This window comes from Phyllobates terribilis, unplaced genomic scaffold (genome assembly GCF_046119375.1).
Source record: "Phyllobates terribilis strain yellow unplaced genomic scaffold, ASM4611937v1 Scaffold_5__5_contigs__length_657084704, whole genome shotgun sequence".
Classification (NCBI taxonomy): Eukaryota; Metazoa; Chordata; class Amphibia; order Anura; family Dendrobatidae; genus Phyllobates; species Phyllobates terribilis.
The window spans coordinates 451,272,722-451,296,631 of record NW_027362765.1 but is presented as its reverse complement, the minus strand read 5'-3'; the positions used below and the strand labels follow the sequence as shown (position 1 = coordinate 451,296,631).

At 39.5% G+C, this 23,910-nt stretch overlaps 1 protein-coding gene across 1 annotated transcript in view; it reads left to right on the top strand.

Annotated features, from left to right (window-relative positions):
• TRIM8 (tripartite motif containing 8) overlaps positions 1–23,910 on the top strand; it is an 80,976-nt gene that overhangs the window by 39,085 nt on the left and 17,981 nt on the right. The window contains exon 2 of the mRNA XM_073685324.1: positions 23,157–23,252. Coding sequence (XP_073541425.1) covers positions 23,157–23,252 — 96 coding nt within the window. The remainder of the gene's footprint in view (positions 1–23,156; positions 23,253–23,910) is intronic.

The window sequence follows — 23,910 nt, the reverse complement described above, 5'->3', positions numbered from 1 at the left end:
TGGCTCTCCAGGCAGAATAGCCACACCCCTGCTTTATCTGTCATGGCTCTCCAGGCAGAATAGCCACACCCCTGCTTTATCTGTCATGGCCCTCCAGGCAGAATAGCCACACCCCTGCTTTATCTGTCATGGCCCTCCAGGCAGAATAGCCACACCCCTGCTTTATCTGTCATGGCTCTCCAGGCAGAATAGCCACACCCCTGCTTTATCTGTCATGGCTCTCCAGGCAGAATAGCCACACCCCTGCTTTATATGTTATGGCTCTCCAGGCCAAATAGCCACACCCCTGCTTTATCTGTCATGGCTCTCCAGGCAGAATAGCCACACCTCTGCTTTATCTATCATGGCTCTCCAGGCAGAATAGCCACACCCCTGCTTTATCTATCATGGCTCTCCAGGCAGAATAGCCACACCCCTGCTTTATCTGTCATGGCTCTCCAGGCAGAATTGCCACACCTCTGCTTTATCTATCATGGCTCTCCAGGCAGAATAGCCACACCCCTGCTTTATCTGTCATGGCTCTCCAGGCAGAATAGCCACACCCCTGCTTTATCTGTCATGGCTCTCCAGGCAGAATAGCCACACCCTGCTTTATCTGTCATGGCTCTCCAGGCAGAATAGCCACACCCCTGCTTTATCTGTCATGGCTCTCCAGGCAGAATAGCCACACCCCTGCTTTATCTGTCATGGCTTCCCAGCCCGAATAGCCACACCCCTGCTTTATATGTCATGGCTTCCCAGCCCGAATAGCCACACCCCTGCTTTATCTGTCATGGCTCTCCAGGCAAATTGCCACACCCCTGCTTTATATGTCATGGCTTCCCAGCCCGAATAGCCACACCTCTGCTTTATCTGTCATGGCTCTCCAGGCAAATTGCCACACTCCTGCTTTATCTGTCATGGCTCTTCAGGCAAATTGCCACACCCTTGCTTTATCTATCATGGCTCTCCAGGCAGAATAGCCACACCCCTGCTTTATCTATCATGGCTCTCCAGGTAGAGTAGCCACACCCCTGCTTTATATGTCATGGCTCTCCAGGCAGAATAGCCACACCCTTGCTTTATCTATCATGGCTCACCAGGCAGAGTAGCCACACCCCTGCTTTATCTGTCATGGCTCTCCAGGTAGAGTAGCCACACCCCTGCTTTATCTATCATGGCTCTCCAGGTAGAGTAGCCACACCCCTGCTTTATCTATCATGGCTTTCCAGGCAGAGTATCCACACCCCTGCTTTATCTGTCATGGCTCTCCAGGTAGAGTAACCACACCCCTGCTTTATATGTCATGGCTCTCCAGGTAGAATAGCCACACCTCTGCTTTAGCCGTCATGGCTTTCCAGGTTGAATAGCCACACCCCTGCTTTATCTGTCACAGCTTTCCAGGCAGAATAGCCACACCCCTGCTTTATATGTCATGGCTTTCCGGGAAGAATAGCCACACCCCTGCTTTACTTGTTGTGGATGTTCAGTCAGAAGGACTACATCCCCGCCTAATCTGTCACGTATCTGGAATTGATCATTAAACTTTATGGGACTAGGCTCTGACATATATATACACTCCATCACTTATCATATATACCTACATAAAATATAGTGGTATGCATTGGTACATTATTTGCATTCCATAAAATTTGTTTTCATGTTGAAAATAGTATGATTGAAATAATCATTTTTATACCTTCTTCCCAATTGATGAGTGTCCCGATGGAAAATATTCTTGTCATATTTGGACCAAGTTTTTTCGTTAATTGACAGCTTAATAGTGTAAAATAATTTTTATCATCTTGTCAAAAGAGGACAGTTTCAGATTTATTTTTCTTTTCAGTGAGTGGAAACCTTCTCAATAAACCAATTTACTTTGGCGATAATAAGGTTATGTATTTTACTATGGGCTTTTTATGAATATATGGTTAGATCATTATCTGCATACCTTTTTACTAAAATGTATTTTCATGTAATAGAAATAATATTGTATCGCCTGTTTTTAAAGAGCGGTTTCTGCATCTGTTTGTGGATAGTTGATCACAGTTCATGATATTGTCTGTTTCGCAGCTGCTCCAAGATCACGTGGCAGTCGAATTGTTATTTGAAGCATTGGTTAGAATAGACTGGCCTACATCCTGGGGACTTCTGAGCTGCCTGTGTGGCGTAATCTGCCTTCTAGCTCTGTAGACAGAGCACAGAATCACTACAGCGGCTGTAGAGATCTATAAGGCCTTCTTCAATACACAGACATTTACCAAAATTCTAAACATTTACCAAAATTTTAGGCACATTTCAGTTGTTTTATTCATATTTTAATTTTAACTAAAATTACCAAATTACTTTCGGGATGAAAAGATTTTATATATATATATATATATATATATATATATATATATAGGTTTGCACACATATATATATATATATTTACATATAGATACATTTTGTTATTATATATTTTTTTCTTTATTTATGCTTTTTTAACCATCCTATGTAATTGTGTGCTACAAGCCCCAGTATCAGATATTAGTGCCTATCCTTTCCATGATTTAATGTTAGGGCTCTTGCACATGGCGGTGCCTTGTGTGTTGAGCTAGTACTTCGGTACACAGCGTCCCAATGGCTTTGGACCACCGGCACCACTCATGGAGCTCTGCAGTGGGCATAAGACCTCAGTACAGCATGCAGTAGACTACATTCCCACGATGAACATTTGGTGAGTTTTTGATATTGCAGATTTTCTGCAACATTTCTGCACCTATTAGCTAAATTAGGTTACTTGAGTTTTTTTTTATTGCGGGTTTATACATGCTTTTTTATATAGTTTTTGATGCTGCGTTTTTTGTCTCTATTTGGTATGTCATGTTTTAAATAAAGCTACCGTACTTTGTTCCTTTGTTTTTTTAATGCTAGCTGGTATTTGGCTTTACAAAACATTATTGATATAATCATGTGGTTAAGATGCATTTTCAGTCCGTTTCTGCAGCATTTTTGTTTTTTTCCTGCAAATTTTCTATGTCTAATGCACTTCTTTGGTGAACATTTGCCCTTAAAACTCACGCACAAGAGAAATTGACATGCTGCGAATTCAAAAAATATACCGCAGGTCCGTTTACTCAGAATTAAAAAAAAAAGCACAGTGGTCAAGAGATTTCTATAAATCCCATCCACTTTTTTTTAACTGTAAGACGCTGCATTCTTTTTATGGAGCGAAAATACGCAGCGTTAAAAACTCACTCCTCTTGGGAACGTAACCTTATTGAACCCTGCATTCTTTTTGGATGGCAAGATCTGCAAGAAATCTTCCACTGAACATTTTGAAATTATGGTAATCTATCACTGTCATATGGGATTAGTACTGGTGCTCTGACTCAGGAGGGCCTGGAGGTAAGCTATCTATAGGACTGCTAAAACTAATATGATTCACTTATGGTTTTGTTTGGATGTTAAAGAAATGGCAGGTATTAAACTGGGTCAAAAACTTACCAAATCTGGTAACTTAAATTTAAGAGAACCTTGACGTTAGATTCCATTAGTATAATTAGTACTGATATGTTGCCATTGAATCACGCAGGAGCTTGACAACAGCTATTGTAGGATTCCAGGAATTTGATTTATTGGCAGCTTCCATAACTAATGATTGGGGTGAAAAGGTACCCCATTAACTATATCCTCAACGTGCAAATGTTTGTCCGAAATCCTCCAATTAAGGTAATTTTTTTGTATGGATGTTAGTCTCAGTTCTTTATTCTACTTTGCTAGGAACAGGAAAATTGTCCCCATCATTAAAGAGGCTGTCCAGGCTTGCGACAAAAGTCTGCAGACACTCTATGTGACTGCGGACTGCTGAATCATGACAGTGTACGGTGCGCACACTGTTACGATTCCCCGGTATTCTCCATTGTGGTCAACGGTTATGTGACCAGGGCCGTGGAGTCGATAAGCCAAACCACCGACTCTGACTCCAACTCCACAGCCCTACCTCACTACTAAGCGTGTATATAAAGTGCAGTACAGATTCATCTCACCTAAAAGCCGAGATCCTTAGATCAGGAACAGAACAGACATTTATAGGATATTTCACAACTTTCCCAAATTCTTATGAAAACATTTACAGGACATACTACATTGTACGACTGTACAAAGTTTATTATATATTTTAGGAGTTGGAGTCAGTCCATTTTTTACCGACTCCACGACTCCGACTCCACAGCCCTGCACATTTGCACTTTGCATACCTGCAAACTAAACTCATTTGGCTTCTCACACTAGAAGAGAATTGAGAGAAGCCAGAAGGGTCGGCATATGGCCACGAGTATGCACATCGCATACATGCTGTCATGTGTCCGCCGTTAGCACGGAGAATGCCGGAGAATTTTGACAGCTCCCAATTGGCGGAGTCTGTACTCATATAGAGCGACTGCAGACTTTTGTCCCAAGCCCGGACAACCATTTTAAAATCATAAATCCCTGCCATTCTCTGTATTGGCATCTTCGTGCATTCACTATTTACAGTCTGAGATCATAATTCTAGCAATCAAATTGATAACCATTTTATACTGAAAAGTTAAGTCTCCCACTATAATTTCTACCAGGATATTTCTAGTTGCTTTGTATTGATTACTCCAAAAAGTGTTGTAGACCTCATAAATGAGTTTATTATAACCAAATTCTTTACTTTCAAAATACTGTATATCAAAATGACCAAAGACATAAACATTTATTATGGCGGAGCTGTAACACAGAAAACCTTTTTTGTCATTATTACGGAAACCAAACTTGACACTACATTTATAGTGTGCTAGTTTGTCATGATTGCCCAAGTGCAGGTTAGTAAAACCAGGTGAATCTTGATCTTAAAGAGGACCTGTCACCAGGTCAAAGCGGCCACGTCTTTCTTCTCTCATTCCTGCTGCTCCACTGAGTTTTCTGGAGTTTTTTGACTCATTTTTTTTTTGTTTTGTTCATTTATTTTTTCGGTTATTTTTTTTAATTCCGTCATGTTTCCAGAGATGAGGGATTTTTGTTTAGTAGTAATTTTATACTTTTTACTAAGGAGAATGGCTCTTCTGGGGCGTGTCTTTAGGCTGCTTTGCATTATTTCCATATGAGCAACACCTCCTTGGTCATAAAAGATAGAGCTAAATAAAAAGGCCCATATCTCTGGAACCGTAAGGTGGATTATAAAAAAAAACTCTGAATACTCAGGTGATCAGCAGAGATAAAATAAGACCTGGTTACAGATTCTCTTATCCTATTTTCAGCATTTTAAATGTTGTGGTTGTAGATTTGATTGTAAGATGGAATTGGCTCTGTATTTGCAGTACGTCCAACATACATACGTCCAACGTATCCATGGGCCCCTATTCACCCAAAGGAGGCATGTAAAATATTGCATGCCACATTGCGTGCTTTTTTTGGCACAAGCGCCTACAGGCAACATATGGTTGGCTATGCGGTGGGTACGCCGGAGGCATCCATTGGTGATATATGTTGGATATCTATTGGTGGTATAACATACACTGCAGTATGAATTGGCCAATGCTAGTAAACATATTATTAATAGTGCAATCAGTTATTTTGAAAATGTATCAATTTATATAATAAAATGTTGCATGTGTAGCCAGTGTAAGATGTCAGAGATCATGACTAGCATTATATGGAATGGTTTTCACCTGCTTTGTGAGGCGGTAGCTTTGATCTGAGCAGAAATGACTTTGGATATAAGAATTCAGTGCATGGGAGCAGCTTGGCTCATTGGGTCTGGCGCGTTCACCCTCCCCACTGAGGAATGTTTCTCTTGTGGAATAGCAGAAGAGACAGGCTTTAGATGAGAGGCCAGCTGAGGTGTCTGCAAGACAATTCTGGGGCTGATTAGAAAGTCAGATGTGCTCTTTTGGCAAGTTGAAAGGGAACACGTCAAAGGCAAGGACATTAGCTGCAGCTCTGGCGCTCCCGGGCCTTGCCTCTTTGTGCAGGGGGAAGGATGATGGTTTGAGAACCCACTGATGAGTGTGCTTAAACTGTTCACATCATACATGCTGTGCTTTCTTTTCCAGCAGCCTACGCAGCCATGTACAGTAGATTTGTATTTTGTGCACGCTACTTGCATTATTGTAATATTAATTTCCCAGGCCAGCACAGAAATGCACCTTGTACAGTGTTTAGCCTGTGAGCAAACGACGGAAAAAAATGTAAAAAAGATTTGTGAACTGGAAATGCATTTAATTATTGATATTCTGCTGCTTGGCTGAGGAAACAAAGAAAGGTCTAAAGAACTCATCTGAAAACACAGTGTAATGGCATAAATATACATGCCCTCTATGCGTTTTTCAAGCATTTTTGCCGTGGATTTTCCGCAGCGAAAACGCTTAAAAACGCTTGGTAATACGCGCCCCATGCTCCCCAATGATAATCCGCATGTGCTGTGCACATGCTGCGGAAATTTCTGCTGCGGATTATCATTGCGGAAAAATCCGCAGCATGTCCATTATTTTTGCGGACACGCAGCGTAATTGCCGCCATTGACTTGCATTGAATCGCTTAATATCAGCATGACTACATGTGCACATTCGGATATTAAACGATTCAATGTGCGGATGGTATCCGGGTCTGGAGAAGAGGAGACTCTCATCTAGACCCGAGTACCATAGTACCTGTTAAAAAAAATAATTAAAATAAAAAATATACATTATACTCCCCTTCTGATGGCCCCTGGTCTCCTGTACAGTGCGTCCTGGCTCCCCGGTGGCTCGCGATGGTGTGAAAGGACCTTCCATGACATCATTTAGTCATGTGACAGGTCACTTGACCGCTGACCGTTAAATGACGTCATGGAAGGTCCTTTTACACCACCGCGAACCATACAAGAAACCGGACGCACCGGAGAGAAGACCGCGGCCATCGGAAGGTGAGTATAATGTTTTTTTGTTTGTTTTTTTACCATTTTATTCTTTTTTTTAACTATTAACTTGGTCACAATATATAAATCCATGCCGTTTGCATGGATTTATATAGTGTGACCAAGTTGTCAAGCACTTTCCAAGTGATGCTAAAATCGCTTGACAAACGCTTCTACCTGGCAGGAAAAACGCATGTAAAATCCACATGCGTTTTTCCTGCCAGGGAGATGCAGAAAAAATCTGCAGCATTTCTGCATCATGGGCACTCAGAGATCCTGTAACCAGGTCAGTAGTGACCAGTTTTTGATCTTATTTTTATTGCTGATGTTCCCCTGAATAATCTTTTTTTTTTTTTTAAATCAGCCATAAAGTTCAGGAGATGGGGGCTTTTTTATATAGTGCGCACAATGTTACTTTTTATGGTCTTTACTAAGGGGGTGTTGCTCGTAGGGTAATTATGCAGAACAGCCTAAAGACTCGCCCCCAAGGAATCATGTAAGCAATGTCCTTTTGTTAAAATCCATATAGCCTAGCATGTTGGGTTCATTAAATTAAAAAAGCATCTCTGGAACCATATAACAGATTTAAAAACATAAAATAAAGAAGAAATTAAATACTGAGGGGAGCAGGTTTTTTTTTACAAAAATAAGTAACACCAGATTACCCAAGGGGTAAATAGATCCCAAAATAAGGGATGTTAAAACATGACTTTTATTAATCTACAATTAAAAAGTGGTCAAAAATTATACATTTAAAATTATTGCTGAGATGGTCCTGTATTATATTATTTCCAATCTGTAAATAGAGTCAAACAAACAAATCTTTCTATTCATCCGAGCCTATATATCATGGCTGCTGTCCGTGATTATATATTGGTAGTTAGATGTCTATGTTGTTGCTACATATCAGGATCATTCAGCAGCTAAAAAACATACAAAGCCTCTCCAGCAAGTTTCGCCTTTACAGGCTTTCTCAGGGGACTTGGGCCTGAAGACCAAAAAGATTAGAAATAATATGATACAGGACCATCTGAGTAATAATTTTAAATCTATAATTTTTTGACCACTTTTTAATTGTAGATTAATAAAAGTCACATTTTAACATCCCTTATTCTGGAATCTATTTACCCCTTGGTTAATCTGGTGTTATGATTTTTTCATCCCTAAAGGGGTATATGCACTTTTTTGTTGCTTTAAAAAAATGAGATCACAAACTTTTAAATGGCGATGAATACTCTGTAAAGAGAAGAGTGATCACTCAGGCCGATCGGTAAATGTTTACACGGACCGATTGGCGGCAGTAAACAACCGCCAATCAGTAAACCGACCTTTAGTCACAAGCTACCACTAAAACTACATAGAATTTGTTTGTTCCGATTTGCAAATCTTGATCTTTATGATCACTGGGGTGAATCCAGAAGGTGGACAGAAGCTTAATATAGTGGCGCCAGATAAATATATTTGAATTTATGATTACTTTGCTATTCTCTAATTTCAGATTTTTTTTTCTGTACATATACCTCTAAATTGTAAATTATAGTAAAATATGTCGATGCTGTATAAATATTATCATTCCTCTGTATATTACAATTGTAGCATTGTGAATTAAAAATCACAAAATGTCATTCACACACTGGGGAGAAAATCTGCAGCCTGAATATTAAATCCGCAGGTCAGATTATGCTGTGGATATCACTGCAGTGCATGGGGTGAAGCGTGCCGAAAATCTGTAGCATTTTGATACTGAAGATTTTCCCATCCAGGAATGTAACCTAAATGTTTTCTACATAAAATCATGCCAGTATATTGCAAAAGAGGGGTCCAGTAAGGTCTTTTTTATTAAGACCTAATGTGATTGTTCAGGACTTATATATTGATGACCTATCCACTGGATAGATCATCAATGTGAAATCGTTGGGGGGTCTGACTCTCATCACCCCTATCAATCAGCTGTTTTCAGGTCCCTCTGTGGCTGGATGTACACAGTGTACATTTGGCATCAACAGAACTGAAAACAGCTGTACGGTGAGAATGCTGAGTGTTGACCCTCCACCGAACTGATATTGATGACCTAAAAAGGATAGCCTTTAAACTAAGGATAGGTCATCAATATTTAAGTCCTGGAGAACCCCTTTAAAAGAAAGTCCGTCAGCACCGTTCGATCCAAGCACGTGCACTTGGTGTACCCTTGGCATGGCCAAACAGTTCAGTGCACCTTCCCTTCTGCTTGTTTTGCATCTTTCTCCGCCCTTCTTTTCCTTGATTGGCTGCTCTGTCTTTATTGTCAGAATAGGTTGAAAACAAGTAGTTGGGAAGGTGCACTGAACTGTTTAGACAAGTGTGCACTGAGTGCCTGTGCTTGGTTTGATCAGTCGTTTTGCGCTAATGGACTTTTTTTTAGCTCTTTTTCATGCGGATTTCACCTGGAAGACGTGTGCCGCTTACATAAGTAGACCAAAACTGTAAAAAAAAAGTCAGTAGGAGTACACACGTCTTAAATCTTTATACTCTAGAACTGCAAGAATTTGAGGCTGCTAGCAATTCTTTGCATTTTAGCCTATATCAGTTTTATACCTTTTTTAGAACCGTTTTTCATATTTAAGAACATGAAATAAGAGCAGCAGAGGGATAATAGGACTGCGCCCTGTCTTGGCAATGCCTGAACTCCCATATCTTGCTGCCTTGAACAACAGGCTCTTATCTTAACCATTTATTGCTGGCAGTGGCAGGCCTTCATTACTTTTCAGACATGATTTAAAGCTTGTTTTTATTTGGCATCTCATTCCTTGTGTGAGGGGAGTTGAGAATCTCATAACAACAGGGTGGAGAATTTATTTGGCCCATTTCCTGATCTGTTCTCTTCCTCTTCTTGGTCAGAATGCTTGTGGCAGACGTGGAGCTGTACGTTCCTGCTGTTCTGCAGCGCAGTATAGCGAGGTATAGAAAAATAACAGGTGTTTAGCTGTACATAAGTTAGGTGGGTTATTTTATTATTGACTTTTAACTTTATTATTTGACATTTGTTATTATCATATCCTATACATAGAATTTTCATATGCAGAAAATATTAGGGCATTTTTTTTTCTTTTAGTTTGCATACATCCCTTTTAAAGGGGATGTATCAACTCTTATGAAATCTACAATTTTCATTTTGGATAATATATTGCACTTTGATCTTTCTTAATTGAAATTACTTCAAAGGTTGTGCTCAGATTAGTACTTCAAAGTAATTTTTATCAGTTGCAATACCACTATTCACCACAGTACACAGCAAATATTTTCTATTGAGTGCAATGCAATAGCGCCCCCAGCTCTAATTTTTTTTTATTAAGTCCAGTAGTATTTGAAATGCAATAATGTTGGTTTATTTGTTATATATGTGATATTTAGCTACATTGACACAGAAACATATATATTTTTTGACTACTTCCCTTTATACAACAATGAAAAAATGAGCACTCATTTACTTTCTATTGTGGGGAAAGGAATATTTGGTGTTCCGGCCTTACTATTACTTTTAAAATAGGGATGATCATAAATACAGTGAGGAACAGTTTAAGATACAATGGTATTATTAATATTGATGGCTTATCCAGATCGATGGAGGACCGACTCCTGGCACCTCCTTTAATCATAGGGGTTGAAGAGGACCAGGGGCAGACATACCACTGGTGCATCCTGTGCAGCCGCACAGGGGCCCAAGATGTAAGGGGGTCCATTTTCATCTCCAAAGTAGGTGAAAATTTGCATTGTGATAAACTATTAGACTGCAAAGAGTCCATAAATTGTTGTTGCAAAAGGGCCCTGTTCTGTCTTTGTCCACCCCTGGAGAGGACACACCTCGACAAAAATGACCTAGATCCGTACAGTTAGTTGGGGCCCGGAAAGTACCGCAGCTGTCACCCATTCGCATGAATGCAGACTATTGTTTAACATGTTTCCATTTTAGTATTTGTGGCTATGTGTATAAAAATGTTATTCACGCAGAAGGAAAGTGAGTAGTTGCTTGAAAACCTAAACTTAGATATTCAGCCGAAAAAATAAATGGGACACTGGAAGAAATAAGCCTAGATTTGGCACACTAATTACAATGTGTGTATCCCATTAATACAGTGGTGATAGCCATTAAACTGAATATTTTACGACACCGTTATATACATCTAGCCGGGGTTCATTCACATTACATTGCTTGTTATCTGAGGCTTCTAACATCCCATTACTCATCCTTCCAATACATAAATTCATATTTTATTAGACAAAAAGTAATAAAGCGTCACTTTCTATTATGAGAATATTGCACATTCCGTGCATGTGATTGATTCTATTAAATATTCTATAGTATCTTAAATATGCAATTGAATATTAATGCTAAGATATTCAGCTGAATTATTTATTGAAATAGTGAGCTGTTACAAAGTATTTGATGAATTGATGAGTAGATATTGCCCATTTCTGTGAGGGGTTTAGACTTTCTGTACGAAAATGTCACATTCTATAAAAGAGAATTTGTTTCTAGATATCAGCCAATGTTTTGTGCCTTGAAGTAATTGTACTCCTACTGTGAAGCATGAAATCATAAATTGGCTTTTAGGCAAACATAGAGACTCCACCTCGGAGCCATGCTAAAGAATGGACTGGGGAACTGCCGCAGGAGCATTCCAGTAATAACTTGCCAGGGAAATGTAAAATTCCCTTTGCCTGCCCCGCTGACCTTTTTAGCTGAAGGCCTCATGCAGATGGCAGAACTGTGCGCATAGAGCTTGTACAAAGGAACGCAGTCTCTGCTGCCACGTACTTCATAGCTGTGTGCTGATGTATGGTACCTCTGTATGGTGGTGGATCACAAAAATAATTTCCCTTAAAAGAAAATTAGGGAGTTTACCTTCATAATTCAGCATCTACTTGATCATTCCTGGACAATAAGGAGGCATCCATGCGAGCCACTAACTGTATTCATTAATCTTTTAGACCTGATGAGACCGGTGTACTCACTTTCAAAGTATTTGTCAAAATAGTTGTCTAATTCTCTTTGCAATTTCCCCTGCCTATTTTAAAATGTTCATCCTAGTATCTGGATTATACAGCCATTCTGACATTGATTTTCAGAATAAGTACACCACTTTCACCAGGTCTGAAAGGCCTATTTAATAAAATATGGGTGCAGTTTGTAATTGTGAAATGTGGTGATGGGATTTCTTACAAATTTTTGAGCAGGTTAGGGATCAGGATGGCGGCATCAGTGATTGAGATTAGGTTTCACCTATATGACGTTGGTTGCTTAGGAAGGCTTTCGTGTTTGTCCAGTAACCTATAGGGGAAATCCGTAAAAGCCTATTTAACCTACCTCTTTGAATACATATCAAATAATCCCTACGGTTACCGGCTGTGGATTTAGCACGCCACCCAGTCCCATCCTCCCTTTTTTTTAAAAAAAAAAAATATATACTGTATTTGTCATCTTAATGCTATTGTTGTTTTTTTTTGTTGTAGACTATTATTTAGAAGGAGGATTACATCACCCATGGTGTGAGCAGATCTGTAAATTATTATTTCAGGTTCAGTGCAAGCATATGGTGATAATGATTTTAACACTTAGGGCAGAGACAGACTGCCGTATAACTCGTGCGATGATAGCATAGCACTGAATGGACTGGCCGCCACCTCTCCTGACCTGAGCATGACATATTTCTATGCAGCTGTCCATCTTAGGTCAGGAGAGCAAACAGCCAGTACGAGGTTTACAATGTGATCCTCGCACGAGAAATACGTCAGTCTGTCTCTGCCCTTAAAGGAGTTATCTGGGACTATTTTATTTTTTTCTTATGTGACTAAGAATTTACAGACAGGTCAACAGAGTAGCTGCTTCTCTTCTGCTCTGTTGACGGGGCGTGACTGCCAACATCATGCTGATTGACAACCGGCTCCCAGCTGCAGGGAGCCGACTGCCAATCAACATGACATCGGCAGTCACGCCCCATCAACAGAGCAGCCTGGAAGAGGAAGAGCTGCTCTTTTGACGTGAATCCGCAGAATCTTCGGCAGGAGCAATCTCTGATCGCTCTGAGCCAGCACCAGGCAGAACAGGCAGGTAGTTAGCAGCCATCTGCCTGTCAATTCTTAGTCCCGAACAACCCCTTTCAGGCCCCCATACACATTAGATAGCTGATGGACGTGCACTTATTCAGCTGTAAGCTGTTCCTCTCGATTCGCCCACACACATGAATGTTTGGCTCAGCCACGGACTCATGTGTATTCAAAGTGTGGAACAGAAAAGTCCGCTGCCAGACTACCCGACCCTCAATAACAAAAGGGTCGGACATTAAACTTCAAACTCCCCCCACATCATCTATCGGGGAAAGTCAATAGGCCCCCATACACATTAGATGGCCAGCCGATCCTGCTGATATTGGCGGGTTTGGCAGACTTTAGTCTGATTTCTGGAGGCCTTTAGTTTTTTATTGAAGAGTTTTAAATATTTTATCTAAAGGTTAGGGACGATGGCTCTGGCGAATTTTCATCTATTCTAGCACCGTGTCAATGTGTGTTCTTTATTATCTAGATTTATTCTGCCACATTCATACAGAGGTACATTAAGGCCTCATTTTTTGGATCTAACAGGCGACTGGACATGATGCCTATAGCAACCAATCACAGTGCAGCATTCATTATTTCAGAGCCGATGAAGAGATGAAAGCTGAGCCCTGATTGGTTGCTATGGGCAACAACAAGCCACCTTTTTATGTGCCAGGTTTGATAAATGCGGCCTACTCCTTCCTTGCAATCCTAATGAAATTGTTTTGCTCTGCTAACCACAAATACTGTGTAAATGCTAGGACATTCTAGGGACACTGCCAAAATCATAAAAAATCTGTGAAAAAAAATACTAATTAATTAAAATAAATTACTTTATTTCTAGTTTTTAGACTCTATAAGTTAATGTGTCCTGATAATAAAATCCTTTTATGTGCACTTTGTTTTTAATGATCCCAGTACTTGTATCAGCTACAAACAGATACAGTTATATGAAAAAGTTTGGGCACCCCTATTAATCTTAAGCTTAATGTTTTATAAAAATTGGTGTTTTTGCAACAGCTATTTCAGTTTGATATATGTAATAACTGTTGGAGACAGTAATGTTTCTGCCTTGAAATGAGGTTTATTGTACTAACAGAAAATGTGCAATCTGCATTCAAACAAAATTTGACAGGTGCATAAGTATGGGCACCTCACCAGAAAAGTGACTTTAATATTTAGTAGATCCTCCTTTTGCAAAAATAACAGCCTCTAGTCGCTTCCTGTAGCTTTTAATGATTTCCTGGATCCTGGATGAAGGTATTTTTGACCATTCCTCTTTACAAAACAATTCCAGTTCAGTTAAGTTTGATGGTCGCCGAGCATGGACAGCCCTCTTCAAATGATCCCACAGATGTTCAATGATATTCAGGTCTGGGGACTGGGATGGCCATTCCAGAACATTGTAATTGTTCCTCTGCATGAATGCCTGAGTAGATTTGGAGCGGTGTTTTGGATCATTGTCTTGCTGAAAGATCCATCCCCTGCGTAACTTCAACTTTGTCACTGATTCTTGAACATTATTGTCAAGAATATGCTGATACTGAGTGGAATCCATGCGTCCCTCAACTTTAACAAGATTCCCGGTTCCGGCATTGGCCACACAGCCCCATAGCATGATGGAACCTCCACCAAATTTTACTGTGGGTAGCAAGTGTTTTTCTTGGAATGCTGTGTTTTTTTGCCGCCATGCATAACGCCTTTTTGTATGACCAAACAACTCAATCTTGGTTTCATCAGTCCACAGGACGTTCTTCCAAAAAGAAATTGGCTTCTCCAAATGTGCTTTTGCATACCTCAGCCGACTCTGTTTGTGGCGTGCTTGCAGAAACGGCTTCTTTCGCATCACTCTCCCATACAGCTTCTCCTTGTGCAAAGTGCGTTGTATAGTTGACCGATGCACAGTGACACCATCTGCAGCAAGTTGATGCGCAGCTCTCTGGAGGTGGTCTGAGGATTGTCCTTGACTGATCTCACCATTCTTCTTCTCTGCCTTTCTGATGTTTTTCTTGGCCTGCCACTTCTGGCCTTAACAAGATCTGTCCCTGTGTTCTTCCATTTCCTTACTATGTTCCTCATAGTGGAAACTGATAGGTTAAATCTCTGAGACAGCTTTTTGTATCCTTCCCCTGAGCAACTATGTTGAATAATCTTTGTTTTCAGATCATTTGACAGTTGTTTTGAGGAGCCCATGATGCCACTCTTCAGAGGAGATTCAAACAGGAGAACAACTTGCAAGTGGCCACTTTAAGTAGCTTTTCTCATGATTGCATACACCAGGCTATGAAGTTCAAAGCTCAATGAGGTTACAAAACCAAAAAAGTGCTTTAGTAAGTCAGTAAAAAGTAGGTAGGAGTATTTAAAACAAGAAAATGATAAGGGTGCCCATACTTATGCACCTGTCAAATTTTGTTTGAATGCAGATTGCACATTTTCTGTTAGTACAATAAACCTCATTTCAAGGCAGAAACATTACTGTGTCCAACAGTTATTACATATATCAAACTGAAATAGCTGTTGCAAAAACACCAATTTTTATAAAACATTAAGCTTAAGATTAATAGGGGTGCCCAAACTTTTTCATATAACTGTACATGTTTAATAAGACATATTTGCTGCGATAACAAAGTTTCCAGTCTACTAATTTAATAAAATAACATGGGTTCCTCATGTGAAATTCTTATTTTCTGAATGGCATTGCAAGGAAATATGAATTAAATGTTACAGATTTGAAGAATAATATGAGATTAACAGTTAAAATATCTTGCATATCCCCAGCTTTTATTTAAAGTATGTTTTGCTCTGAAACACCCCAGGAGGTCAGTGGAGGTCCGACCGCTGGGGTCCTCACCAATCAGCAGAATGGGGAACTTTTATCACCATTACAATGCAACAGGAGTGCACAATTTCAACCACTGCTTCATCCCTATGGGGATGCCGAACGCTGCCCTCAGCTTTTTCCGCCAGCCCCATACAGAATGAATGTAGCGAAAATCAGACATTTAATCTACCACTCTATTTGGATACCGATAAAAATTCCCAGTTGGGAATACGGTGCATATTCCCCATTCTGCCAATCGGTAAAAGTGGTCAGCCCCTCATCCATCAGTAAGTTATCACCCATCCTGCAGATAGATGATGACTTCTTTTCACCGGACATCCCCTTTATGATTCATGTAGACCGAATGCAAATCAGTGAATGAGCTTTCGTAAGATAGTCAGCCCTTGTCTATAACTGAAGAGATTAGGCCCTGTTCACATTCTGTTTTTGTCTCCATTTGGTACTTTAAATGGATTGTCAGCCCTTGTCTATAACTGAACAGGTTAGACCCTGTTCACATTCCGTTTTTGTCTCCATTTGGCATATTCTTTAAATGGAGACTGTGAGAGATGCCTAATAGTGGCATCCATCATCAATTGGCTACCATGTCGAATGGTTATTCTTATCTCGGCATTGGCTGCATCGGAAATAACAATGGGAATAACTCCCAAGTGCTGATTACAGGAGATAGGGCTATGGAAATTAATGGGGAGTTACGAAAACAACATAGCACATTGAGTGTGGTGAACATTATTCCTTGAAATGGAATACTTTCTTTTTTATTCTATTCCATACTCTTTTTCCTTTGCGACATACTGTGGAATACTGGCTGGAGGCCAAAAATGTACTCTTTTGGCCTTCATCTGACTAATGAAGTCCTATGGACACATATAGTGTGTAAGTCAGGAGTAGGGATGAACAGACCATGGAAGTTCGGGTTCTGGTACCCGACCCGAACTTTATTCCAAAGTTCAGATTGTGTACAAGAACTGTACCTAAACTTGTACCAGAATCCGAACCCCATTGAAAACAATGGGGACCCGAACTTTTGGCTGGAAAATTCTCTCTCTCTCTTCCCCCGGAACTCCGAACATTGCAACAGACTTCCGGGAGAAGTCCGTGGTCAGCGTTTAGCACTGGAAACTAACTGTCTGATACGAACGCCGAATTTTTAACTTTGGGTTCGCTCACTTCTAGTCAGGAGCTTTCATGGCGTATATATTAAATGCAACAAAAAAAAACCTATTTAAATGGGACGAAACTACAAAAAAGAGATCAAAATAGTGAATATGTATTGCTGTATGATCAGGCCTTGATAAGACACCACTTTTTTGTTTTTTATTTATGTGGATGAAAAAAAAATAGGAAGAATCTGTAAAAAATTAGACAAACTAGCAGGATCAAGAGAGAATGAAATCTATGTCGCATTTAGCTGTATATTGAGTGGGAAGTTTAGAAGTGAGTGAGGACCGTCTCTAGCCATACACTTATCTTTAGCCAATTTATACATGGTGTATAACCAATAATCCAGAACGTCTGGTAATCCTGCACTTGTTGCTGGCACTGAGAATATTGTGGATTTTCACAAGCAGAGAACAAAGGTCTAAACTAGGAATGTCAATCTCAAACACACAGAGGGCCAAAATGAAATACTTTGACCAAGTCGCAGGCCAACCAGTATACAGTATAATGGGCCCGACATAGTCCTCCATACAGAATAATGGGTCCCACATAGTCCTCCATACAGAATAATTGGTCCCACATAGTCTTCCATACAGAATAATGGGTCCCACATAGTCCTCCATACAGAATAATGGGTCCCACGTAGTCCTCCATACAGAATAATGGGTCCAACATAGTCCTCCATACAGAATAATGGGTCCCACATAGTCCTCCATACAGAATAATGGGTCCAACATAGTCCTCCATACAGAATAATGGGTCCCACATAGTCCTCCATACAGAATAATGGGTCCCACATAGTCCTCCATACAGAATAATGGGTCCAATATAGTCCTCCATACAGAATAATGGGTCCCACATAGTCCTCCATACAGAATAATGGGTCCCACATAGTCCTCCATACAGAATAATGGCCCCACATAGTCCTCCATACAGAATAATGGCTCCACATAGGGATGGCAGTTCTGGTATCGCGGACCAAATATAATCACCCTGCGGGGCAGAGTTTGACATGTATGGTCTAAACAAAGGAAGTAAAGAAATTGAAATTGAAAGTGAAGGTAGTAGGACTTGTTTCAACATTATAGTTTTTGGGTTCTTTTAATGTTCTAAGTGAGTATTAATTACTTTCATCAGATAGGGATTAAAGGAATTTTACTGTATATAGATCTATATAGCAGGACCCTATAAAAATAGTTATAGATCTATATAATTATAGATTTTTAAGCAGCACATAAAGTGCTCAATATTTCTCTGACGGTGGTTTCATTTCAAGGTGCTAACATATTGACAGTGTTATTTCAGGAACATTTTAAATGCCACAACGCACACACCTACTCAGCTCATTACTGATTTAGTGCTGGGTATATCATTTGATTTCTGGTGATCCCCCTCCTACACTCAATACTCGCATTGCATGATGCTGGGCATTTCGTAGGTGGATGCATTCACTGTTTTATTATTAGTCAGTTATGTGCTGAATAATATACAGTAGATACTTTAATGCCTCAAGGTTACTTTAATTTTCCAATAACCGTAAAACTACTTATTCTGAAACATAAAATCCCTCAGCTTCTCATTTCTTATTCTGCACATTTTCCTAATATGCCAAAAAATAATTAAGTTTAAGGAAATATTATGTTATTGCTGGATTGATGAAATCTCACAAGCCAGGTGGCCTGTGCTCCCGTAATCTTGCTGCTGGCCCCTAATTATTCTGAATAAGTAATGGGATCACATATTTCTTGGGTTCTTTATACAGTAAGTCATACTGGCTTTGAAACTGGTCTGAGTGGTTTCTTAATTGTATATTGTTCTGTCTGATTCTTAGTTGCTGTCTCCAGAACACTTGAACTAATAAGTTTTAAATGAAAATGTTAGATTTTGGATTCACACCGCCCGATGTGCGGCACTTAACCTCTAATCAACTACCTGTTTTCTGATCGGTGGTCATTTAATAGCCTATTTAGACAGGCAGACCGAATTTAATATGCCCCTAGAATAATTAATAGCTCGTTCTGTGCTCATAGACTGGCATTGTTCTCGGCAGCACAGGTCCTGTTTACACAGGATGATATGCTGTCGAGAACAATGATTTTTTAAGAAATCCAAATGATTCTCGGCAGCCAGTTTACACGGCTTTATTACTAGGAAGATAGTATTCCAATGAACGCTGGTTCCTGATAATCGTGAAGAGTAAATGCACGTTTAGACTAAAAAACATCTTAAAATTTTTTTTTATATCGACACGTACTAATTTAGTTTCTGAGAAGGTGATCTTTGTATGTACTGATGTGATAAATATTTGCCATATCTCGAGTAATTACATTATAATACACGTGATTTCCCTGAATAATATAGTAACGACATTGGATATGCATTGTTCTAATCAGTGATGTGAACTTTGTGTAATCAACAAGTATTGGCATCAGCTGATCATTGAGGTTTCATTCATATAATATCTACAAAATGTTCTTTCTTTTTTTTCCCCCTTTTTTATTTGTCAAATCTAAGCTTGTCATGGGACGAAAACATGCCCATTATGACTCAAAACGCGTAAGGCCACCATAATCGTTAGATGTGTTCATCAGTCAAACAATTATTTGCCGACTGTCCAAACACATCACAAGCTACCAATATTCAGCCAATGAATCAGCCACTATTGAATTTTTGGGGGCTGATGATGTAGCTAGTGCTGAACGTTATGTCTGAAAAATATCTGATTATTTGTTTCACCAAACCAGCCAATAATCATGTGCTATGGTCAAAATAGCTCATTTTATTTGAGTTTTATCTAGTGTATTTGTGAGCTCCCTCTCATTAGACATAAAAGTGTTAACCCCGAACTCTAGACGAAATTTTGGATTGTCGAGAGATGGACGTAACAGGCCAATGTGGACCCTGGTGAAATGTTATGCCCTGGAAGGACATAACTACAGGGTCAGCCAGCGCTGTTTTCTTCTGTGCTATAAGATTTCTCTAAATATATATACTATTTTAGTAAAATGTAATGGACATGTCACATCCATAGAGACCACTAATGTATAAAAATGTCCATACACATTCGATAATCTTATGGATTAAGGTGGGCAATGAACATGTTGATTAATTTGACCAAAATTAGTTTCATTTGTGATGTTTGATTTCAAGCTAATTACTCCTTTGCTCCGTTGCAATAGCTAAACTTTTCCTAAAGCTGGACCATTTACTGCCATTACAAAGGGCTCAAAACTGTTATTTGATTACATATTTTCTCCAATTCCTCCTCTTTGTACTGCCTACCCCCCCAATTCTCTCTATTGAAGTTAGTTAAGTTTTGCTGTGTCTTCAAGGGAGTAACATCCGGTATGTAGGTTGGAGTGACCTGAAATGTTGACCCTGAGAAGAATATTGCAGATCCTCCTCGGAATCAGTCGTGGGCATTGTGATGTGACAGACTTTGGCTCCGGCTGAAGCTGATACTGAACCATGATCATGACTGCTTTTTTGTGACTGGTCATGACTTAGACCCAACTTAATAGGAGCTAAAAGAAATAAAGATTTTGTGTTTACATAAAAACTTTTCCATCCATAATACTGATATTAATGTCTATATAAACACATATATTTAGAAAGAAAAATCACTTTTTTCAGATACTTAAGAGACCAGTGCCCCAGTGATCAGTCTTGACACTGCTCTTTTTTTTCTGAGATTTTTATTGTTTTGTCTAGTTGTATTATTACAATCTATACACTGGTATAAGGATGCTTATTTTCTTTCTACTAAAGATTACTCGGTCACAGTGGGTTCTTGGATTCACATTCATATCTTGTTTAATATGGATGTATTAAAGTTGAATTTTGGCGATAACATTTTCTGTCAATTTAACGCTAAATAATAGAGAAATACCATACAGAAGCATCCATCTATTTACCAACAATGCAGGTGATGGAAGTCTAGTATGAATGCACCAATACACATTTTCATTTGAAGGCCCCCATACACATTAGATAGCTTTCGACTGAGCAATCGGTTGGCCGACAGCTATCTTCTCCCCACATTCTAATATACAAAAATACTCTAATCGGCCTAGCCCTCCTGAGTTGTCAATGATAGAGATGCTGCCAGACTCCTACAGAGAGAACAAATGCAATGGCCATTGGATGATGTCGGGGGAAAGTCGGGATGCCCCCGTGCCCATTAGACTGTTGGCTGATCCTGCCGATATTGGTGGATTCGGCCGACTTTGGCCTAATGCATATGGGGGCCTTTTACCATATGGTGGGTAACTAATCTGATTTCCACAAGAGTGTAATTACTTTGTACAATGTAGTCTAATTGCAGTGCTAAATAACAGCACACAAAATGAAAATATTCAGTAGGGACTCCTTCATGTAAAGTAAGGAGGGTAGGCTGGAGTTACTTTACTATTTGTGTGCTAATTTTAATTTTGGTATTTTTTAAGCAATGACCTTTATAAAAGGCAACTTGACTCCCCTTTTTTTACCACCCAGCAGTCAGCTGATCTCGGCAGGTACAGCTTTTCTTACCCTGAAAGAAGTGTCACTAACTCTGAATGAGCTATAGCTACTTTCTGTTCTAAATAGTAGGGTCTTAAAACATTAGCAGGAGACTGCATGAGAGCATGTGGACGGTGAGTTTTTCAGTCACTTACGCTTGTGTTGTTGCTGTGTGGTGGCCATTGCTGTTGTGGTTTTGTGCCTATGGGGTGGAATATCGTGCAGCCATGGAGGCTTTGCCTTTCAGCATGTGTGCTGTAGGGCGCCGGGGCGCTCCTCCTGCTGGTGCGCTGTCACTTCAGCAGTGGTTGTCGCATGGCACCGCACCTTTTAGGTCAGGAATTAGAGACCCAATGAGAGGTTTGCCATGACGTGGCAGTGGGCTTCATACACTTTTATCAGAATGTTAACCTAAGAACCTCCTGTTCAGTTTTGTAAATTTTTGTCTAGCGTCATTAGATCATTGTATGATTTTTGGATATGTGGTCCGTGTCTTTTTCTACAGTTCTATCTTAAAAAAGGGAATATGTCATCAGAAAATAACCTTTGTTAAATCAGGTTTTTGTGTTAAATGTGTTTTTTTTATATTGACAATGTTTTCTTTCCCATATCTCAATCTGTATTAAATATAAAAATTTTAAATCTTGCAGTTTTCACACTGGTGAGTGGGGCTATTCTAGATTTATAATTCCCATTCTAAATCTATAATTCCTGTTATTTCAGGAAATTCACTTGTACGTTAGCAACAACTATCTTTGATTTTGAAGCATCTAATGAGCGTGTGCTAAGAGAGTGGGAACAGGGGGAGCTATGACATCGCCTTTTATAATTGGTGAATCCTGTGTTATTTACTGTGTATAGAGGTGTTACCTGTCATAGTAATCATGTCTCTGATGATAATGAGCACCTTGAAAACTGTTCCTGAAAGGACAGAAAGTATGAGTATAAAATAGCCCTGTTGTAGTACAAAATTGCTAATTTTTATTTTTTTTAAAAAAATACAGATCGTGATATAAAAAAAATACTTGTCAAAGTTTTTTTTTAAAACTTAATGTAACACAAAAGCTTGATTTAAACAGTAAGTCATTTTCTGATGAAATGTTCCTTTTAAGGATTTATATGAATGTTTGTGCGGGGGTTTATGGGTCCCCACTGGTGAAATAGTTTTTTTTTACTCTAAGGATGTCATAGATCAGGCACTGTACTGAATGCAATAGAGGGAGCCTTTCTATAAAGCCTCGGACACTGTGTAATAAAAACAATGGGTCCGTAATTGCCTTTTTAGCTTCTTTCTAAAACTTGCTTCAGAGTAAAGAAAGGGATAATTGTTTAGCTCAGTTTACCAGTTTTTCCATCAGTTGGGTAACCAGTCATAAGATCCTTTTCTGGTAATAGTGAATGAAGTAACCACCTCGTAATTTCACACCCCTTTTCTCATGCATTGAACCTTTCCATCAGCTTGTGGCTTAATGACTTCTCAAGTCGGCCCCCATATTTAACGTGCCACGTTGTGACTCACATGGTTGGGCATCAATTTCTTGTAAGCCTCAACTATAGAAAACATGAGCTAATCTAGTAATAGCGTTATAAGGTAAAACTGTTGTACGGTTTTGTATGTTAATTCTTTGCTTTGCACTCAAATATTTGACCAAAGTGTCTTCCCTTATTTTATTAAAGTTTATAATATTTGATTTGCAGAAAATGCTCATGAAACAGCAAGATCGCCTGGAGGAGCGGGAACAGGATATAGAGGATCAGCTGTACAAACTGGAATCAGACAAGAGATTAGTGGAGGTGAGTACAATTCTAATTGAGCCTTGGTCATAACGCAGACATACTGCAGAGGAGGTGCATAACTGACTACACCCTACAAAGCCTCTTAGTCTTATCATACACTTTAGATGGATCCAACTATCTCACCCGACTTTCCCATACACAGGAGCATTCACTCTGCCGAGTGCTACTATTTTCTATGAGAGAGCAGCTGCCAGACATCTTTGGCAGCGGCTTATCTCTTAGAGAACAAAAGGATCGGTAGTCCGAAATCAGACATCCCAAGGTCCTTAAATCCTTTGACAACATCATATACATTAGATTGTGAGTCGAACCCGTCAATATCGGTGGGTTCAGCCAACGTTAAACGACTGTATGGGGGCTTTTTTTTTCTTATGTTTTCAACAAATATTTTTAATTATTAATAAAATAAATTCTTAAAATATTCTCCCTGTTTACAAAATGTCATTTTGGTTTTGGGTCAATGTGGCTTCACAGCACTACTCTGATGCTTAGGATCTTACAAATTCCTCCTATCCAAATGAATGTTTTAAGGCTATTTTACAAGGGCAGATAATGGAGATGGAGATTTCATAAGAACAGTATGTGGGCCCAAAAGCTCATCATCATGCAAAACTGTACCTGCTTTGGAGGTGGAAATGGGCCCCCTTACCTCTTG